The sequence below is a fragment of the Cnephaeus nilssonii genome (genome assembly GCF_951640355.1).
Source record: "Cnephaeus nilssonii genome assembly, chromosome: 21".
In the NCBI taxonomy this organism is placed as follows: domain Eukaryota; kingdom Metazoa; phylum Chordata; class Mammalia; order Chiroptera; family Vespertilionidae; genus Cnephaeus; species Cnephaeus nilssonii.
The window spans coordinates 133,712-153,277 of NC_137092.1; the positions used below are offsets into that span (position 1 = coordinate 133,712).

Genomic DNA, 19,566 nt, shown 5'->3' on the forward strand with positions numbered 1-19,566 from the left:
CCCCCCGGGGCCCAGAACTCCCTCCCTGGCCCGAACTGCCCTCCTGGGACCCAGACCTCTATCTGGGGCTCAGACCTACATCCGGGTACCAGACCATCATGGCGGGTCCGAGAAGATTATCCCGGGGCCCAAGTTTCTAACACATAATCCAGTTGGGCACTGGGGCCTTTGTGTGCCTTGCAGGGTGTTTAGCAGCATCTGTGGCCTGTATCCAACACGTGCGAGGAGCAACACAGCTGCAGATGCTGCCACACGCCTCCAGGGCCCAACCCACCGCAGGTGTGAGTGCTGCCTTTTTTTTTCTTTTTTGTTTAATCCTCAACAGGGATAGGGATATAGGGATATAGGGATATAGGGGATATAGGGGTTATAAGGAATATAAGGGACATAAGGGATATGGGATATGGGATATAGGGATATAAGGGATATAGGCATAAAGGGATAAAGGAATAAGGGATATAAGGGATATGGAGATATGGGGATATGGGGATATAAGGGGTATAGGAATATAACGATAAAGGGATATAGGGATATAAAGGATATAAGAGATATAAGGGATATAGGGATATAAGCTATATAAGGGATATAAGGTATATAAGTAATATAGGGATATAAGGGATATAAGGGATATAGGGGTATAGGGATATAAGGGTTATAAGGGATATAAGGGATTAGGAATATAATACAGTCTTGTATCAGGGGTGTAGTTGTCTATCTGTAACCCAGACCACCATTCCATAACCCAGATGTCCAGGTGAGGCACCAGACCACCTCCCGGGCCCCAGACCTACCTCCCTGGCCAGAACTGCCCACCTGGAACCCAGACCTCTATCCGGGCTCAGACCTACATCCGGGTCTCACACCATCATGGCGGGTCCGAGAAGATTATCCCGGGGCCCAGGTCTCTAACACAGAATCCAGTCTTGTATCAGGGGTGTAGTTGGCCCCATCATTTGGCCCCATCTTTTGGCTCCAATCAGTTGGCCCCATCATTTGGCCCCATCAGCACTTGGCCCCTTCATTTGGCCCCATCATTTGGCTCCATCATTTGGCCCCATCACCTGGCCCCATCTTGGCGCGGACACAGCGAGGAATGCTGATGCACCCTCTCCTGTGCGCTCGCCCTGGACTGGAGAGGAGCAGGGGTGTCTGGGGCAGACCCTCGTTCTGGTGGGAAAAGCCTCCCCTCCTCATCAAGCGGCAGCATCAGGGTGTGCTTCACATGAACGTGAGGCGTGGAGGAGGGGTTCAGGGTGCGATGGCGGGCGGGGAGGAAGGGACAAGGCTGGGGTTGGGGACTCGATGGAGAGGTCGTTGCCATATCCAAGGGAGAGGTCCCGAGTTTCGGAGCTTGGGCGGCGTTAGAAAGGAGCCGGAAAACACAGGAGGTGATGTCCAGGAGCCGGGATATCGCCCGAGGGGGGCGCCGGTGCGAGGAGATGGAGGGTGAGGATAATTCTGGTATCTGCTGAGCCAGCAGCTGGTACCCGGGGTCACTGGCGTAGGGGGAGGGGAGCAGACCAGAGCCGCATCGTAAGGAAAACGGGGGCCCATTCTGCTGGCGAGCTGTGATCACCCAACTGCTCCTGGCCACACATCACCCCCCCAAAGGCAGACGCGACTTTAAGTCCTGGTGACAGAGCTGAGCTCCGGGGAGGGCTCCCCTCCGTGCGCAGGTTCAGGTGGAGGGCCCAGAGCACATGGCCTCTCTGTGGGAGCCGGCCCGCCGTTCCTGAGGGCTGTCAGCGGGTCTGTCCGCGCGGCCCTGACTGGCGGCGTTGTGGACAGCGGGCAGGAGGGGTGCTGGACCCACTGGATCCAAAGGAACTGTCGGCTCAAAGGGAGACTCCGGCGGCCCCCTCCGCCCGCCCTCCCCGCGGCAGGTAGCGGAAGTATCTCCTTCAGCATACACTGGCCGAGGGCTCTGTGCCCGGCCTGTGCTTGGTGCGGCTGGGAATACAGTCACAGGTTTGTCGGAAAGCAGGCTGATGGTATGGGGCATTCCATAGAAACTTCCAGAACACATGAACTGTGTATCTGCTGTGTGCTGGGCACTGTTGGAGGGACAGGACACTGAACGAGACGGAAGTTTTCCCGCATCATGGTGCCCACATTCCAGCCACAGGGACAGCCGTCGACCCGTGAACCCATCAGCGCGATCATTAGGAGACAGCGGCCTGGACATCCGGTGGATGGTGAAATGGGGTGACTCCGGAGTGGCCCCAACAGCCGCTGAGCAGGCGACCGGCGACAGGTGCACTGTGTCCGGGACTTGTCACTCCTTCCACCTCAGGCGCAGGAAACCGCCAATGAATGAAACTGACCGAGCTGCATGGAGCCGATGGGAGGGAAGGGAGCTGCAGTGACTACCGCCTGATACATACATTGTAGAGTGCTGGGCAGACCACATGCAGGGCCACATGGAACATGGACACGTGGGGGGGAATGGGGGGCCGGGAGGAAAGGCCTGAGGGCCGAGGCCACGGGCTGGGGCAACACAGGGCGGGCCGGCCCATCAGAGTGAGCCTGCGGTGACCTCTGAGCAGAGAGGCCAAGGATGGAGCCGCGTGGACGTGAGTGGCGGCGTGTCCCTGGTTCGCCAGAGCCAGGCAGCCCCAGGGCTGTGAGGGTCATGACCCGGCTGCCGTGGCCCCCACAAAAAGAGTGTGATGGGATTATGGTTGATGGGTTTAGGGCAGTGATGGGCAACCTTTTGAGCTTGGTGTGTCAAACTTCGCCAAAAAACTGAGCATAACTCGGGTAGTGTGTCACTTTTAGGAAAAACCATTATTTCGCGAATGTTTCATCCTCAGGAGCAGAAAATGTTTCATCCTCGGCATGTGGTCACCTCAGCAGCCGCGTGTCATCAGAAATGGCTACGCGTGTCAGTGCTGACACGCGTGTCATAGGTTCGCCATCACTGGTTTAGGGAGATGGGTTTAGGGTGATGGGTTTAGGGTGAGGGGATTAAGGTGATGGGATTTTACTGATGGGATTAATATATGGTTTTTTAACTGATGGGATTAGATATATCGGATTTTCTTTTTTCTTTTTTAAAAATATATTTTAATGATTTTTCACAGAGAGGAATGGAGAGGAATAGAGAGATAGAAACATCGATGAGAGAGAAATATTAATTGACGCATGCTGTATGCCTTAATTGACGCAAGCCATACGCCGAAAGCCACCATGACTGAGACCTTCCCTACGGCTTAGGCACCCCACCTCAAGAGTCAGCCACTACGGGGCCGGGGTCTTTACCCTGACCGACTGGCAGTTGCAAGCCTCTTCTACTCACGCAGCCAGGGGGTTGGAGGCCGCCGTCCTCGTGGCAGGCAGTTTTACGGAGCCCGATCTGACTTCGGCAGTGGGTACGGTACAGGCCGCCATTGTTGAGGCAGCCAGTCCGTGCAGCGAGGTGGTGCTGAGTCCTGTGAGACACAGCATGCTTGCCAGATGCCGTCTTAATGGTCGCATGCCTTACGCCGCAGGCCGCCATGACTGAGAACATCCGTAAGGCCAAAGCCGCACACAAACAACGCAGCCAGTACGGTACCCGGGGTCTTTACGCTGGCGGGCTGGCAGGTGCATGTCGCCTCTACTGAGGCAGCCAGAGGGTTGGAGGCCACCATCCCCTTGGCAGGGAGTTATAGAAATGTGCTAATAGTAAGTACTCCTTATTTTGTGATTTATCAGAGTGTAATCATACATCAGGGTTATACACTGGTTTTATAAGATAAATGTTTTGATTTTCTTTCAAGTAAGTTACTGATTATACTGTACACGTCTGTCTATGGAACCATATACTTATTACACTGGCCCTCAAAAGGAAGCTGTCAGGCAAAAACTATACTTTGCTGCCCTCATGTGGCAGTTTCAGGAATAACACGCTGTGCCTCTGTCCCTGGTGCTGAAATTTTAGCTAAAGCCCTGTGAACTCGACCAAAAATTTTACCCAGGTAAAAAGGGTGACAAGATCAGAGAGGCTGGGCAGGGCGGCATTCATTTCGTCCCTGGATGGACCAAAGTCACAGCTGTGGGTTTTTCGCCGCTTCCTGCTCCCTCCCTGCAAAGGGAGGCCTCAGCTGCTGCGCTGACATCGTGAAATCTTTGGAAACCTAGAAGCCACCAATATTGAGGCAGCCAGTCCCAACAGCGAGGTGCTGAGACCCGCGAAATGCAGCGTGGATGTGATAGGCCGCCTTGATTGACTCATGCTATTCGCTGCAGGCCGCCATGAGTGAGACCTTCCGTCCGGCGCAGGCCCCCGCTATCCAGGCAGCCAGTACTGGGCACAGGGTCTTTTCCCTGGCAGGCCAGCAAGTACAGCCCTCCTCTACTCATGCAGCCAGGGGGTTGGAGGCCACCGTCCTCGTGGGAGGCAGTTTTATGGAGCCCATTCGGGCTGCGGCAGTGGGTACGGTACAGGCCGCCATTGTTGAGGCAGCCAGTTCGTGCAGCGAGGTGCTGAGTCCTGCGAGACACAGCGTGCTCGCGAGAGGCCACCCTAATGGACGCATGCCTTACGCCGCAGGCCGCCATTACTGAGAACTTCTGTAAGGCGAAGGCCTCCCCCTAATGAGGCAGCTGGTACGGGGCCCGGGGCCTTTACCCTGGCAGGCAGGCAGGTGCAAGCAGCCTCTACTGAGGCTGCCAGCAGGTTGGAAAACAGGACTCGAGGCAGCCAGTTATTTGGAGTTTTATGGGGTTGCTGCTGTGGTACCCAGAAGGCCGCCATTATTGAGGCAGCCAGTCCATACAGCGAGGTACTGAATTCCGCGAGATGCAGTGTCCTCACGAGAGCCTGCCACTATTGAGGCAGGCCGTCTGCTGCAGGCCAAATTACTGAGACCTTCAGTACAGCAGAGGCCCCTGCTAACAAGGCAGCCAGTACTTGGCATGAGGCCTTTACCCTGGCAGGCAGGCAGGTGCAGGCGGCCTCTACTGAGGCAGCCAGGAGGTTGGAGGCCTTAGTCCTCAAGGCAAGCAGTTAAACAGAGCCCGCTCTGATTTTGGCAGTGGGTATCGTGCATGCCACTATTATTGAGGCAGTCTGTACAGAGAGTGCTGAGTACCCTAGAAGCACTGTCCTCGAGAGTGGCCGCCATTATTGAGGCAGGCCGTATGCTGCAGTCTGACATTACTGAGACCTTCCGTACAGCAGAGGCCTCTGCTAACAAGGCAGACGGTATGGGGCACAGGGCTTTACCCTGTCAGGCCGGCAGGTGCAGCCATCCTATACTGAGGCTGCCAGCAGGTTTTAATCCGCAGCCTCGAGGCAGGCAGTTAAACAGAGCCCGCTCTGGTTTCATGCATGCCACAATTATTGAGGCAGACAGTCTGTACAGAGAGTGCTGAGTACCCTAGAAGCACTGTCCTCGAGAGAGGCCGCCATTATTGAGACACGCCGAATGCTGCAGGCCCATATTCCTGAGACCTTCCATACGGCAGAGGCACCCCGCTAATCAGACAGCCAGTACAGGGCACAGGGCATTTACCCTGGCAAGAGGTTGGAGGCCGCTTTCCTACTGAGGCAGCCTGGAGATTGGAGGCTGCAGTCCTGGAGGGAGGAAGTTATACGGAGCCTGCTCAGGTTGCGGCAATGGATACTGTGTAGGCCGCCATTATTGAGGGAGCCACTCTTACAGCGAGGTGTTGAGTACCGCGAGAGGCCGCCATATTGAGTCAGGCCATACCCTGCAGGCCGACATTACTGAGACCTTCTATACAGCAGAGGCCCCTGCTAACAAGGCAGCCAGTACGGGGCACGGGGTCTTTACCTGGCAGGCAGGCAGGTGCAGGCAGCCTCTACTGAGGTTGCCAGGAGTTATGAGAGTACAGGCCTTTAGGCAGCCAGTTATACGGAGTTTTCTCGGGTTGCTGCTGTGGTACCCAGCAGGCCGCCATTTTGACGCAGCCAGTCCGTACATCAAGGTGCTGAGTACCGCGAGACTCAGAGTCCTCGCGAGATGCTGCCATTATTGAGGCAGTCTGTATGCAGTAGGCCGACATTACTGAGAACTTGAGTACAGCAGAGGCCCCTGCTAACAAGGCAGGCAGTACGGGGCATGGGGCCTTTACCCTGGCAGGCAGACAAGTGCACACCTCCTCTACTGAGGCAGCCAAGAGGTTGGAGGCCGCTTTCCTGGAGGCAGCCAGAAAAATGGAGCCCACTCAGGTTGCGACAATGGGTACTGTGCAGGCCGCCATTATTCAGGCAGCCAGTCCGTACAGAGAGGCACTGAGTACTGCAAGATGCAATGCCCTTGCAAGATGCCGCTGTAATTGAGGCACGCCATACTCAGCATGCCGTCATTACTGAGACCTTCTGTGCGGCGGAGGTCCCCCCACTGTGCCTGCTAACCAGGCAGGCAGCTGCAGGCCGCCTTCCCTGAGGCAGCCAGTATGTTGAAAGCCGACGTCCTCGAGGCACTGAGTTACACGCAGCCCGCAAGTATTGTGGCAGTGGGTACTGTGCAGGCCATCATTATTGAGGCATCCCGTTCCCTGGATGTCGCCATTTTTAAGGCAGCTACTCTATACAGCGAGGTGCTGCAGGATTGCAAGAAGCAGTGTCCTTGTGAGAGGCCGGCATTATGCACTAATGATGCACGCAGCATGCAGGTCTCCTTTACTAAGGTTACTAGTTATTAGTTTACAAGTTAATAGGATACTGGTTGCTCGTTACCAGGGTATGTGTTACTGGTTACTAGTTACCTGGTAACTAGGTAACTGGTTACCAGGTAACTTGTTGCCAGGTCCCTAGTTGCCAGGCTAGTAGTTACTAGATTACCTTTTACCAGGTCACTAGTTATTGGTTTACTAGTTACCAGTTGACTGGTTACCAGTTGACTGGTTACCAGGTTACTGGTTTCTAGTTACCAAGTTACTGTTGTGGCCATTGAAGAAATAACACCGTGTGCTTCTGTCCATGGTGCTGAAATTCCAGCTAATGCCCTATAAACACACCAAATAATTCTACCCCAAAACAAACACCCAGAAAAAAAGAAAAACCCTCAAAATCATCAAGTCTGTCCAGGGCGGGAGTCATTCCTTCCCTGGATGGACTAAAGTCACCAGTCTGGATTTTGCACCCGTTCACAGCCCAGCCCTGCAAAGGGCTGCTGCACTGACATTGTGAACATGTGCGTTCACTAAGTCAGTCCACACCGTAAAGGAAGCCATTTTTGAAGCAGTCAGAACCGGTGAGGTCACCGTCCTCGAGGCATCCAGTTACACGGAGCCCGATAGCATTGTGGTAGTGGGTACGGTGCAGGTCATTATTGAGGCAGTCAGTCCTTACACCGAGGTGCTGAGTACCGTGAGAGGCTGCCATTATTGAGGCAGGCCATACCGTGCAGGCCGATATTACTGAGACCTTCCATACAGCAGAGACCCCTGCTAACAATGCAGCCAGTACTGGGCAAGGGGTCTTTACCCTGGCAGGCAGGCAGGTGCAGGCAGCGTCCTGAGGTTGACAGGAGTTTTGAAAGTACAGGCCTCGAGACAGCCAGTTATATGGCCTTTTCTTGGGTTACGGCGGTGGCACGCATCAGGACGCCAATATTGAGGCAGCCAGTCTGAAGAGCGAGGTGCTGAGTACCTCGAAACTCAGCATCCTTGCGAGAGGTCTCCTATATTGAGGCAGGCCTTAGGCTGCAGGCCGACATTACTGAGACCTTCCGTACAGCAGAGGCCCATGCTAACAAGGTTGCCAGTACAAGGCAAGAGGCCTTTACACTTGCAGGCAGGCAGGTGCAGGCCGCCTCTACTGAGGCAGCCAGGAGGTTGGAGGCTGCAGTCCTTGAGGCAGGCAGTTATACGAAGCCCACTCGGGTTCCGGCAATGGGTATCCTGCAGGCCGCCATTATTGAGGCAGCCAGTTCGTACAGCAAGGTGTTGAGTACCACGAGAAGTACTGTCCTCATGAGAGGCCGGCATTATTGAGGCAGGCTCAATGCTGCAGGCCGACATTACTGAGACCTTCCCTACGGCAGAGGCCCAACGCTAAGGACACAGCCATTACGGAGAACTGGCTGCCTCCATTGTGGCGGCCTGCACGATACCCACTGCCAAAACCAGAGCGGGCTTCATATAAATGCCTGCCTCGAGGACTGCAGCCTCCAACCTCCTGGCTGCCTCAGTAGAGGCGGCCGGCACCTGACTGCCTGCCAGGGTAAAGGCCCCATGCCCCGTACTGGCTGCCTTGTTAGCAGGGGCCTCTGCTGTATGGAAGGTTTCAGTAATGTCTGCCTGCAGGTTATGGCCTGCCTCAATAATGGCGGCTTCTCGCGAGGACTCTGCATCTCACGGTACTCAGCACCTCGCTGTACGGACTGGCTGCGCCAATAATGGCGGCCTGCTGAGTACCACAGCAGCAACCCCATAAAACTCCATATAAATGGCTGTGTCGAGGCCTGTGTCCTCCAAACTCCTGGCAGCCTCAGTAGAGGCCGCCTGCACCTGCCTGCCTACCAGGGTAAAGGACCCGTGCCCTCAACTGGCAGTCTCGTTAGCGGGGGCCTCTGCCGTACGGCAGGTCTCAGTAATGTTGGCCTGCAGCATACGGCCTGCCTCAATAATGGTGGCCTTCTGGGTACCACAGCAGCAACCCTATAAAACTCCGTATAACTGGCTGCAGCGAGCCCTGTGGCCTCCAACCTGCTGGCAGCCTCAGTAGAGGCCACTTGCACCTGCTTGCCTGCCAGGGTAAAGGCCCCGGGCCCTGTACCGGCTGCCTCGTTAGGGGGCGGCCTTCGCCTTACAGAAGTTCTCAGTCATGGCGGCCTGCGGCGTAAGGCATGCGTCAATTAATGTGGCCTCTCGCGAGCACGCTGCGTCTCGTGGGACTCAGCACCTCGCTGCACGGACTAGCTTCCTCAACAATGGTGGCCTGTACCGTACCCACTGCCGCAGCCCGAGCGGGCTCCGTAAAACTGCCTGCCACGAGGACGGCGGCCTCCAACCCCCTGGCTGCATGAGTAGAGGAGGCCTGCACCTGACGGCCTGCCAGGGTAAAGGCCCTGTGCCCAGTACTGGCTGCCTGGATAGCGGGGGCCTGCGCCTTAAGAAGGTCTCAGTCATGGCAGCCTGCAGCGAATAGCTTGAGTCAATTCAGGCGGCCTCTCGCATCCACGCTGCATTTCGAGGGTCTCACCACCTCTCTGTTCAGACTGGCTGCCTCAATATTGGTGGCTTCTAGGTTTCCAAAGGGTTCATGAGGTCAGTGCAGCAGCCGAGACCTCCCTTTGCAGGGAGGGAGCAGGAAGCGGTGAAGAACCCACAACTGTGACTTTGGTCCATCCAGGGACAGAAGGAATGCCGCCCTGCCTAGCCTCTCTGATCTTGTGACCCTTTTTTCCTGGGTAGAATTTTTGGTCCAGTTCACAGAGCTTTAGCTGGAATTTCAGCACCAGGGACAGAGGCACGACGTGTTATTCCTAAAATGGCCACAGGAGGGCAACAAAGGATAGTTTTTGCCTGACAGCTTCCTTTTGAGGTCCAGTGTAATTAGTATATGGTTCCATAGACAGATGTGTACAGTATAATCAGTAACTTACTTGAAAGAAAATGAAAACATTTATCTTATAAAAGCAGAGCATAACCCTGCTCTATGATTACATTCTGATTAATCACAAAATAAGGAGTACTTACTATTAGCACATTTCTAAAGCTCCCTGCCAAGTGGACGGCGGCCTCCAACCCCCTGGCTGCCTCAGTAGAGGCGGCCTGCACCTGCCGGCCCGCCTGCGTAAGGACCCCGTGCCTCGTACTGGCTGTGTCGTCAGCGGGGAGGGGTGGTGGAGAGACTCTTCCATAAGGAAGGTCTCAGTAATGTCGGCCTGCAGCATTAGGCGTTCCTCAATAATGGCGGCCTCTCGTGAGGACGCTGTGTCTCACGGTACTCAGCACCTTGCTGTATGAACCGGCTGCCTCAATTATGGTGGCCTGCATGATACCCACTGCCAAAACCAGAGCAGGCTTCATATAACTTCCTGCCTCGAGGACTGCAGCCTTCAACCTCCTGGCTGCCTCAGTAGAGGCGGCCTGCACCTGCCTGCCTGTTAAGGTACAGGCCCCATGCCCTGTACTGGCTGTCTCTTTATCGGGGAGGGTGGGGAGGGGGCGGCCTCTGCCGTACGGAAGGTCTCAGTAACGTCGGCCTGCAGCATTCGGCCTGCCTCAATAATGGCGGCGTCTCGCGAGGACAGTTTTTCTCGTAGTACTCAACACCTTGCTGTACGAACTGGTTGACTCAATTATGGCAGCCTGCACGATACCCACTGCCAAAACCAGAGCGGGCTTCGTATACCTGCCTGCCTCGAGGACTGCAGCCTCCAACCTCCTGACTAGCTCAGTAGAGGCGGCCTGCACCTGCCTGCCTGCCAGGGTAAAGGCCCCGTGCCCAGTACTGGCATTGTCATTAGTGGGGGGCCTCTGTCGTACAGAAGGTCTCAGTAATGTTGGCCTGCAGAATTCGGCCTGTCTCAATAATGGCGTCCTCTCGGGAGGACAGTGCTTCTCGTGGTACTCAGCACCTCTCTGTACGGGCTGTCTGCCTCAATAATGGTGGCATGCACGATACCAACTGCCAAAATCAGAGCGGGCTCCGTTTAATTGCCTGCTTCGAGGCTGCGGACTACAACCTGCTGGCAGCCTCAGTATACGATGTCTGCACCTGCCTGCCTCACAGGGTAAAGCGCCGTGCCCCATACTGGCTGCCTTGTTAGCAGAGGCCTGTGCTTACAGAAGGTCTCAGTAATGTCGGCCTGTAGCAGACGGCCTGCCTCAATAATGGCATTCTCTCTCGGTACTCAGCACCTCGCTGTAAGGACTGGCTGCCTCAATAATGACGGTCTGCACCATACCCACTGCCGCAATCCTATCGGGCTCCGTGTATCTGGCTGTCTTGAGGACCGCGACCTCACCGGTTCTGGGTGCTTCAAAAATGGCTGCCTTTAGGGTATGGACTTACATCGTGAACGCACACATTCACCATGTCAGTGCAGCAGCCCTTTGCAGGGCTGGGCTGTGAATGGGTGCAAAATCCAGACTGGTGACTTTAGTCCATCCTGGGAAGGAATGATTCCCGCCCTAGACAGACTTGATGATTTTGAGGGTTTTTCATTTTTGGGGGTGTTTGTTTGTTTTGGGGTACAATTATTTGTTGTGTTCACAGGGCATTAGCTGGAATTTCAACACCATGGACAGGAGCACACGGTGTTATTTCTTTGATGGCCACCACAGTAACCTGGTAACTAGAAACCCGTAACCTGGTAACCAGTAACCAGTCACCGGGTAACCAGTAAACCAATAACTCGTGACCTGGTAAAAGGTAACCTAGTAACTTCTAACCTGGCAACTAGTGACCTGCCAACCGGTTACCTGGTAACCAGTTACCTAGTTACTAGGTAACTAGTATCCAGTAACACGTACCCTGGTAACGAGCAACCAGTATCCTATAAACTTGTGAACTAATAACTAGTAACCTTCGTAAAGGAGACCTGCATACCGCCTGCATCATTAGTGGATAATGGCTGCCTCTCGCAAGGACACTGTTTCTTGCAATCCTGCAGCACCTCGCTGTACAGAGTAGCTGCCTTAATAATGGCGACATCCAGGGAATGGGATGCCTCAATAATGATGGCCTGCACAGTACCCACTGCCGCAATACTTGCGGGCTGCGCGTAACTCCCTGTCTCGAGGACGTCGGCCTCCAACATACTGCAGCCTCCAACCTCCTAGCTGCCTCATTTTAGGCGGCCTGCACCTGCCTGCCTGCCAGGGTAACGTCCCCGTGCCCTGTACTGGCTGCCTTGTTAGCGCGGGGTGGGGGGGTTGGGGGGGTGGGAGGGGTGGTGTTGAGAGGGGGCCTCTACTGTTCGGAAGGTCTCAGTAATGGCGGCCTGTCGCATAAGGATTGCTTCAATAAAGGCGGCCTCTCGCGAGGATGCTGTGTCTCGCGGTACTCAGCACCTTGCTCGGGACCGGCTGCTCCGTAATGATGGACTCCTGAGTAATGAGTGCCTCAGTAATGGCCACCTCCAGGTTGTGCACTTGGTCAAGATCCAGTACAGCAGACTCCAAGGCCTGCCTTGGCCGGGCTCGTGCGGAAAGAGGTGACTAACCCAGACCCGTGACTTCAGTCCATCCAGGGACGGAAGGATTGCCGCCCTGAACGGCCTCCGTGATTTTCTGTTTGTTTTTATGGCTAGCTATAATTTTTGGCATCTAAAATTTCAGCATCAAGGACAGAAGCTCAAGGTGTTATTCCATGAATGGCCAGTAGATGACAGTAGAGGATCGTTTTTGCACAAGAATTGCCTGGCAGACAATCTCCTTTGAGGCTTGCTCATCCAAGCCTGGTCTCTTGTCAGTTGAAAGAGAATAAAAACTCTTTGAAATTGTTTAGCCCAAAAGAGCTTCTTTCTTAAACCTCGCCTCCTTATGCGCAATCCCATGTGTTCTGGGAGAGGGGACTCCTAAACTTTGGGTGCCTCTCTGGAATTAATTAACCTGATCTTGGCTCACACATTTAAAAGCTATTTTCTTTTGAACAAGACCTCTCGGGGTCTTCATTCTCTAAATTGTAAAATTCACAGACAGACGGACCCCACACTTTTTTTTTCTAATCCTCACACAACGATATTTTCTTAATTGATCTTTCAGAGAGAATAGAAGGGAGGGATGCAGCGGGAAAGAGAGAAATAGAAACATCCATGTGAGGGAGAGACATCCATGATTGGTTGCCTCCTGTACTCACAGAGGATCAAACCTGCAACCCACACACACGTGCCCTTCACTGGGAATCAAACACGGGACCCTTCTGCATGCAGGCAGACGCTCTAACCAATGAGCACACCGGCCAGGCCAAATTCCTGTTTTGTGCCTTAGAACATTCATTCCTGACAGACCGAGCCACAGTGCCTGGGCTCTGCCTCCAGAGAAACTGTGAGATGGGACCACGCAGCTCAGCAGACGGACAGGGAGGCGGTGCTCCAGAAGCTGCTGTTCAGCCAGCAGGACATGCTCCTGAAAAGTGGTCCCACAGGAAAGGATCAATATATCCACCCGCCTCTCGAATCAGGAAAAATTCATGCTGGTTGTCCTTTTTCTATGACCTATTGTTTGCCTCATGTCCCAAAACCACTTATTTTACGAGGTATGTTGATGCAACTGATCAAAGGAGACATTTTCATCATCATACGAAAACGTATGGGTGGTTTTAGGTTATTTACTAGAACTTCCTATACTGTTCCATTAATTTACATGCAAATTAATGAGGAAAGATTGCGTTAATAGTTGGAATATAAACGTTTTGGGAAATGGTGGAGAAGGGTTATAGTTGGGAAAAGTGCAGCACTCTTGGCAGATTATAACTTCTAAAAATAAAACCAAAAGCAATTGGACATGTATGGGTGGTAGTGCCTTAAGGCCTAAAGCTGAGGCCACTCGGCTAATGTTCTGTTCCCTCCTGACACCAGGTATCGCCATGGAAACCTCTTGGGAAGAAATGGAAGAATGGGGGCGGGGGCGGGTAACTACAGGTTCTTCTTCTTCTTTTTTTTTTTAATGCTTTATTGATTTTAGAGAGGGGGAGAGAGAGAGAGAGAGAAACTTCAATGTTGAGAGAGAACCATTGATTGGCTGCCTCCTGCATGCCCCCTACCGGGGATGGAGCAGGCAATCCAGGCATGTGCCCTTGGCGGGAATGGAACCTGGGACCCTTCAGTGGGCAGGCCAACACTCTATCCACTGAGCCAAATCAGCTAGGGCTACAGGTTCTTTCTTAACTACCAGTTTAATATCAACATGCACAATGCAAACTGTGTCCTCTTGTTCCCACCGTTGGAACAGTAAACAAAAAATTCACATCAAGAAGATAAATCAGTAGTAGTCTTGGAAAACTCCCAAGCTTAAAATATCTACATACATATTTTTTTACTCAGGAATCTTCCCTGACTTTAGAGAGGATGGGAAGGAGATAGAGAAAACACAGAAACACCGGGACCTGGGATCACAGCCGCAATATGAGTCCTGTGGACACATGATCATTTCTTAAAGAACGTTCCTTTAAGCGGGGAATGTGAAACACAAAAGAGCTAAGCACAGAGAAAGCAACAGGAGAGCCTAAACTGGCATTGGACAGCCCTCTCACAATCCAGGACTTCTGGCTCCTAACTGCTGACCTATCTGCCTGCCCTAACCTCTCTGCTGCCTGCCTGATCCCCCTAGCTGCCTTCCCCTGCTGGCCTGACCCCCCTAACTGCCCTTCCCTACTGGCCTGGTCGCCCCTATTAACTTTCTTTTGTAATCTTAGCCCCTTCACACACAATTGTATTTGACTTCCTTATTGGCTTCTCCCTCTCACACAATTTTTCTCTCTTCTTCATGTACGTACCACTTTTTCCTACTAACTCATCATTTATAAACTTTTCTTTCCTCCTTATTTCCTACTTTTGTTCCATCATCCTTCTTCCCGTCTTTCTCTTACCCTCCTCCCTCCCCACATTCCTTCTTTCCTTTATCTTTACCCCTGCCCTCCCTCCCCTTTTCCTTCCTTCCCACCTTTTTTTCACTTCCTCCCTCAGACCTGCTTTGCTCCCTCCCCCATTTCTTCCTTCTTCCCATTCTCCTTTTAAGCTCTACCAGTTCCCCTTTAAAACTTTTCTTCCCTCCCTTTCTCTTTCATCCTATCTTTCCCATACATTATTCTCTACTTACTTCCACTGTTTTAATATCTATCTACCAGCCTAATTATTCACTATCATTTATCTTTTTTCTTTTCTGACTCCAACTTTTAAAACCTGTCCCCAGTACACAACTATACTTGATTTTCATTATAGCTCCTACACTTCACTCATACATCCTCTTTCCTTCTTTAACTCTGCTGTATACTGACTCCTTTATGAAGTTCTTCCCTCCCTCCCTCCTTCCCTTCTTTTTTTTTTTTTCCACCAAGCAAGTTTAAGATGAGCTGCATATGAGGTAATAAAGCCGTATGCAGGAGGAGGGGTCAGAGGCCTGGGGGCATGTCCAGAAGTTTTGTCCCCATTTTTGGCATCTCTGGTAGGCAGGGCAAGGCTGGTGTCTCCACAGATCCCAGAGCAGATAAGCGGTGGGGATGGGGGAGAGAATGGGTGAAACCAGTGTTTTTCAGACAGAGCAAAGGTGGAGCACAGACCTGTTGGGGAAAGCCTGGCAAATTCAGGCTAGTGCAGTAGTCAGCTGTGGCAGGAACCCTGGAAAACTCCTAGTGTATGAAAGAGAAGAGAGATGGAACAGCTGGAGGCTGAGGAGAACAAGGAGATCCATTTCTGTAAGTGAGCCAATCCAGCCCTGTCGCTTGCAAGCAGTGTGACCTGGGAAAGAATTCTTTTTGACCCAATAAGTCTATTTCTAGATGAATATACTATAGATAAGACACTCATACATACACAAAAATTTTTGCTGAAGGAATCCCAAAATATAGAAAATACCCAACAAAATATATAGAATACTATACAATAGAATACTATAAAATCATTACAAAGATGAGGTTGATTTATATGCATTAATATAAAACATCAACATGCATTAAGTGTAAAAAGCCAGGTGTAGATCCATGTGTATAGTGCAATATGGATTTTTTCTAAGAATGGAAATATACATATATAACAAGGTGTCTTTCACCAGTGTTCCCCAAACATCTTTGGGGAAAATCTGAAGTTAGTGTGCTCCAGTGCCAATTCAGTCACACTCTGGGGTAAAGGTGCTGCCCTTCCCTATAGCTCTGCCTTGACAGATTCTAAACCACCCCAGACCTTCAGCTCTATGAGGCTTACAAGGGTCTTGAGCTTTGCAAAGTTGGTTATCCAAATGAAAGCTCCAGGTTTAGGCAAATGCCACTGGATGACAACAACGACCTTATCTTAGACTATAAATAAAACTCATTCTAAAGTCTTCTTCAACAATGGTGCTAGTCAGCATCTCAATGATAACTAATTCATGTGGTTTTTCCTCCTTGTCTGGGCAATCATATGTTTGCCTTATAAGTCAAAGCCAACCTTTTCATCAAGGTTTGGCATTCAGCACATGTACTCTCTACTAGCGGCCCGGTGCACAAAATTCATGCACAAGAGGGAGGGTGTCCCTCAGCCCAGCCTGCACCATCCCTCTCCAATCTGGGCCCCCTCAGGGGATGTCTGCCGATTTTGGCCAGATCCCTGTGGGATCAGGCTTAAACTGGCAGTTGGACATCCCTCTCGAAATTTGGGAACACTGGCTCCTAACCGCTCATCTGCTTGCCTGCCTGATCGCCCCTAACCACTCTGCCTACTGACCAGCTCCCCCCAACTGCCCCCCTGCCAGCCTGCTCACCCCCAACTGCCCCCCATGCTGTCCTGCTTGCCGCCAACTGCCCCCCCCTCCCGTCAACCTGATTGACCCTAAACCGCCTCTGCCTTGGCCCCACCACCATGGCTTGTCTAGAAGGATGTCCGGAAGATCTCCTGGTGTAATTAGCATATTACTTTTTTATTAGTATAGATTTTACTTTTTAAAAATCATTCAAAACTGTAGTGGGAATTTATTGGTTGCTTATCTCCCATTCCCAAAATTACCCTGATTTTCATTTAGGTATCCTTCCTTCCCCATGTAACCCATAAGGTGACCACACCTTTAGATCCAGGAGTAAGTCATACTATTTCCCTGGGCAGCAACATTTTTTAATGATGGGCATATGACCAAAGCTATTCCAATTTGACTGAACGTCAGGACTGTTTGCAATGCAAGACAAAAATGTTCTTTCTCTCTTCAGCGGTGGTCTAGGAAATACATAACCTAACTCCCAGGCTTTGGCAGACCTTATTTGAGAGAAACCAGCCTGAAAAGGATAATGACCTATAAAGAATAAAGAGGAAAGAAGCTGAAGTCCCATTACAACCATGCAGGAAACCCATCCTCCTCCTGCACTTGTATTATATGCCAGTAAATCTCTATTTTAAAAAACAAAACAAAACAACAACAAAAACAGCCTGTTAAATGCAACCAGAATGAAGCAAAATACCTGTATGTACAAAGAACTCATGGGCAGATATAGAAGACACAAAAAAGAGATTTCTTTGGGGAGAAGGATCAGAGACTTGGGTGAAAGGCATTTTACTGATCCTCCTGTAGTGTTTGAATATTTTAAAAACTATGTGAATATATTCATTATTAAATTTAAAATAAAGGATAAATTGCTAAGATGATCTCAAAAAACAGCTTTTTCTTGAAGGACTTACTAACATAGTAGGTACAGTAGCACCATAAAGCCTTAAAATACTACTTGCTTAAATAAAATAGTTGTTCAAAGTCATGTATGTAAAACAGAAGTCTCTATTTGTCATCTTTCCCTTTTGTCTTTCTGTACACCATCTCTCGAAAGCTGGCCAAAATGTTATTCTCTCTCTTCCGTCTCTCTTCTTGGTTGAAGGAAGCCAGGGCTCTCTTCTCGTCCGCACTGTAGATCTGGTTCTCTTTACGCAGCCGCACAGCCTCCATTCTGCGATGCCTGCTCCCGCTCATGACGTAACCCGAGCACTCGAAGGAAGCAATCTCTTCACTTGTCAACCCAATCTCACCTCTTCGGGGGATACGCTTTCCAGCTTTCACATACTCTGCCATAGCTGCCCCTTCCCCAGGGAGCAGCGCATGGCCATAGTTCAAAGGCTTCTCCTCTTGGGCGGTGAGTATTACAGGTGCTTCTGGGCCTATTAGATCAGTGGAATCTGCCGTATTTGAGTGATCCATCCAGGTGTCTTCCGGCGACGCCCCTTCCGGATCCTCACAGCCAGAGCCAGCGGCTTCTTCCTTCCTCTTCTTCCTTCTCCTGTTCTCCCCACCTCTGCGTTTCTTTTTCTTCGCTTTGTTCTTGGCCTTCTTGGCTCTCTTTCTCCCACCATCAGAGCTAGGGTTCGTATCGGAGTCTGAATCACTGTCACTATTACCATATTTCTTGTACTTCCTTTTGGACTTTTTCTTTCTTTTTTTCTTGTTTTTTGAACGACTGATCTTTCCCCTCTTTTCTTCAGAGAGAGAATCTGAACCGTTGGCCTTCTGGGTTTTCACCTCTTCATGGTCAAACGGGGTGTGTTCGTCAGAATCTGGCTCGGGGTACTTGGGGGACAGCCCCCACACCTCGGGGGCTCCCAGCGCCCCGATCCTCTCCCTGCCTCTCAGCCGCCTCTGCCGGGAGCGCTCCAGCTCCTCCTCCAGCCTGCAGTCCCTCGCCCTCCGCTGGCTGCTCGCGTCGCGGTGGGGATGGCGGCGGTGCCCATCGCAGGAGGTGGAGGGAGAGGACGGGAAGGCGTAGGTGGGGAGCCCGGGGGGCAGCTCTCGGCATCCGGGGCCGCCGCAGAGGGGAGGGGTGCCCGCCGGACCCCATGGGGGCCTGGGGGCCTCCCCGCTGCTGCCGCCGGGGCGTCTGCTTCTTGAGGGGCCAGTGGTGCCCTCGGACGAGCCGGACCGGGACACAAACGCCATCGGCTGCACCGCCCCAGGTAACCGACAGGTGAGGCAGGACCGTCACCGCTGGAAATATGGCGGCTCACTGCCCTGCTGCGCAGGCACAGAGCCTCCGTCTGCGCTGTTTCCGCTTCCGTCGCCGCCGGGCGAAGCCCCGCCCCGCACGTGGGCCGGGAGGCGCAGTTCCGGGGAGGCATCCGGAGGCTTTGTCCCCTTCGGCCAAGAGCAGGGCGGCCCGCGTTTCCCTCGGATGTTTGCCTTCCCCCTCCATACCCTTCCCTCGCTCCTCCCTCTCACGTGCCCCTCCTCACTCCGGCCCAGGCCCTGCTCCGGGCCCTCTGGTTTCCCCAGGGAGGAGCCTGCCCTTCCTCTTCGCTGAAGACCCCTAACTCCGGTGTTTCCGCTGGAAGCAAGACCTTCTCTTGGAATCAGTCTGAGCTCAGCCTCTGCCAAGTCAGGGTCAGAGTCAGGATATTTTTTTTTATTCTCAAATTCTTTTCTACGCTGAAACGAAGTATTCAGCTCGGTCTTGTGGATATCTCCTTATCTAGTTAATTTTTTCAGAAAAAATGTTGTTTTGGGACCACTTTCCCCACACATTTTGTTCACTCTCTGAAATGACAAACATTTCATACAAGATCATGTTCCTGGGCCTTAAAAGGCACACAGGGATTACTGTCCTCTTGATTATCTTGTTAGCATTTATCTACATGGTTAGGTGACAGACTTAGGAAGTGATGGGAAAGCTAAGTCAGAACATAGGAATGGTACTTTTCCACTTAAACGTTATCAAACGGGGTGGAAATAGGACTTACTGATACCTCAGTCCAGCAAAATAACAGCAGCCACGTCTGGCTTACAATCCAGTCCCATCGAGTTCAAAGGAATCTCAGGGCTTCCTTCCATTTTAGGGTAAGCATAATTTATAAGCCAGGCACTGTTCTAAGAACTTTACATTAAAACACACACACACACACCCCTCACCTAATGCCCTGGCCAGTGTGACTGGGTGCGCACCATGAACAAAAAAGGTCTCAAGTTCAATTCCCAGTCAAGAGCAGGTCCCTGGCAAATGGGACT

At 52.0% G+C, this 19,566-nt stretch overlaps 1 protein-coding gene across 1 annotated transcript; it reads right to left on the bottom strand.

Moving 5' to 3' along the window:
* Positions 1-16,640: 16,640 nt before the first annotated feature.
* On the bottom strand, positions 16,641-18,709 carry LOC307093471 (NKAP-like protein). The gene has a single exon (XM_079761634.1). The coding sequence runs from the start codon at positions 18,502-18,504 to the stop codon at positions 17,359-17,361; it is 1,146 nt and encodes a 381-aa protein (XP_079617760.1). The 5' UTR covers positions 18,505-18,709; the 3' UTR covers positions 16,641-17,358.
* Positions 18,710-19,566: the final 857 nt, after the last annotated feature.

Excerpts from the sequence above, each read along its gene's own strand:
- LOC307093471 (XM_079761634.1), bottom strand. The coding sequence starts at position 18,504 with ATGGCGTTTGTGTCCCGGTCCGGCTCGTCCGAGGGCACCACTGGCCCC.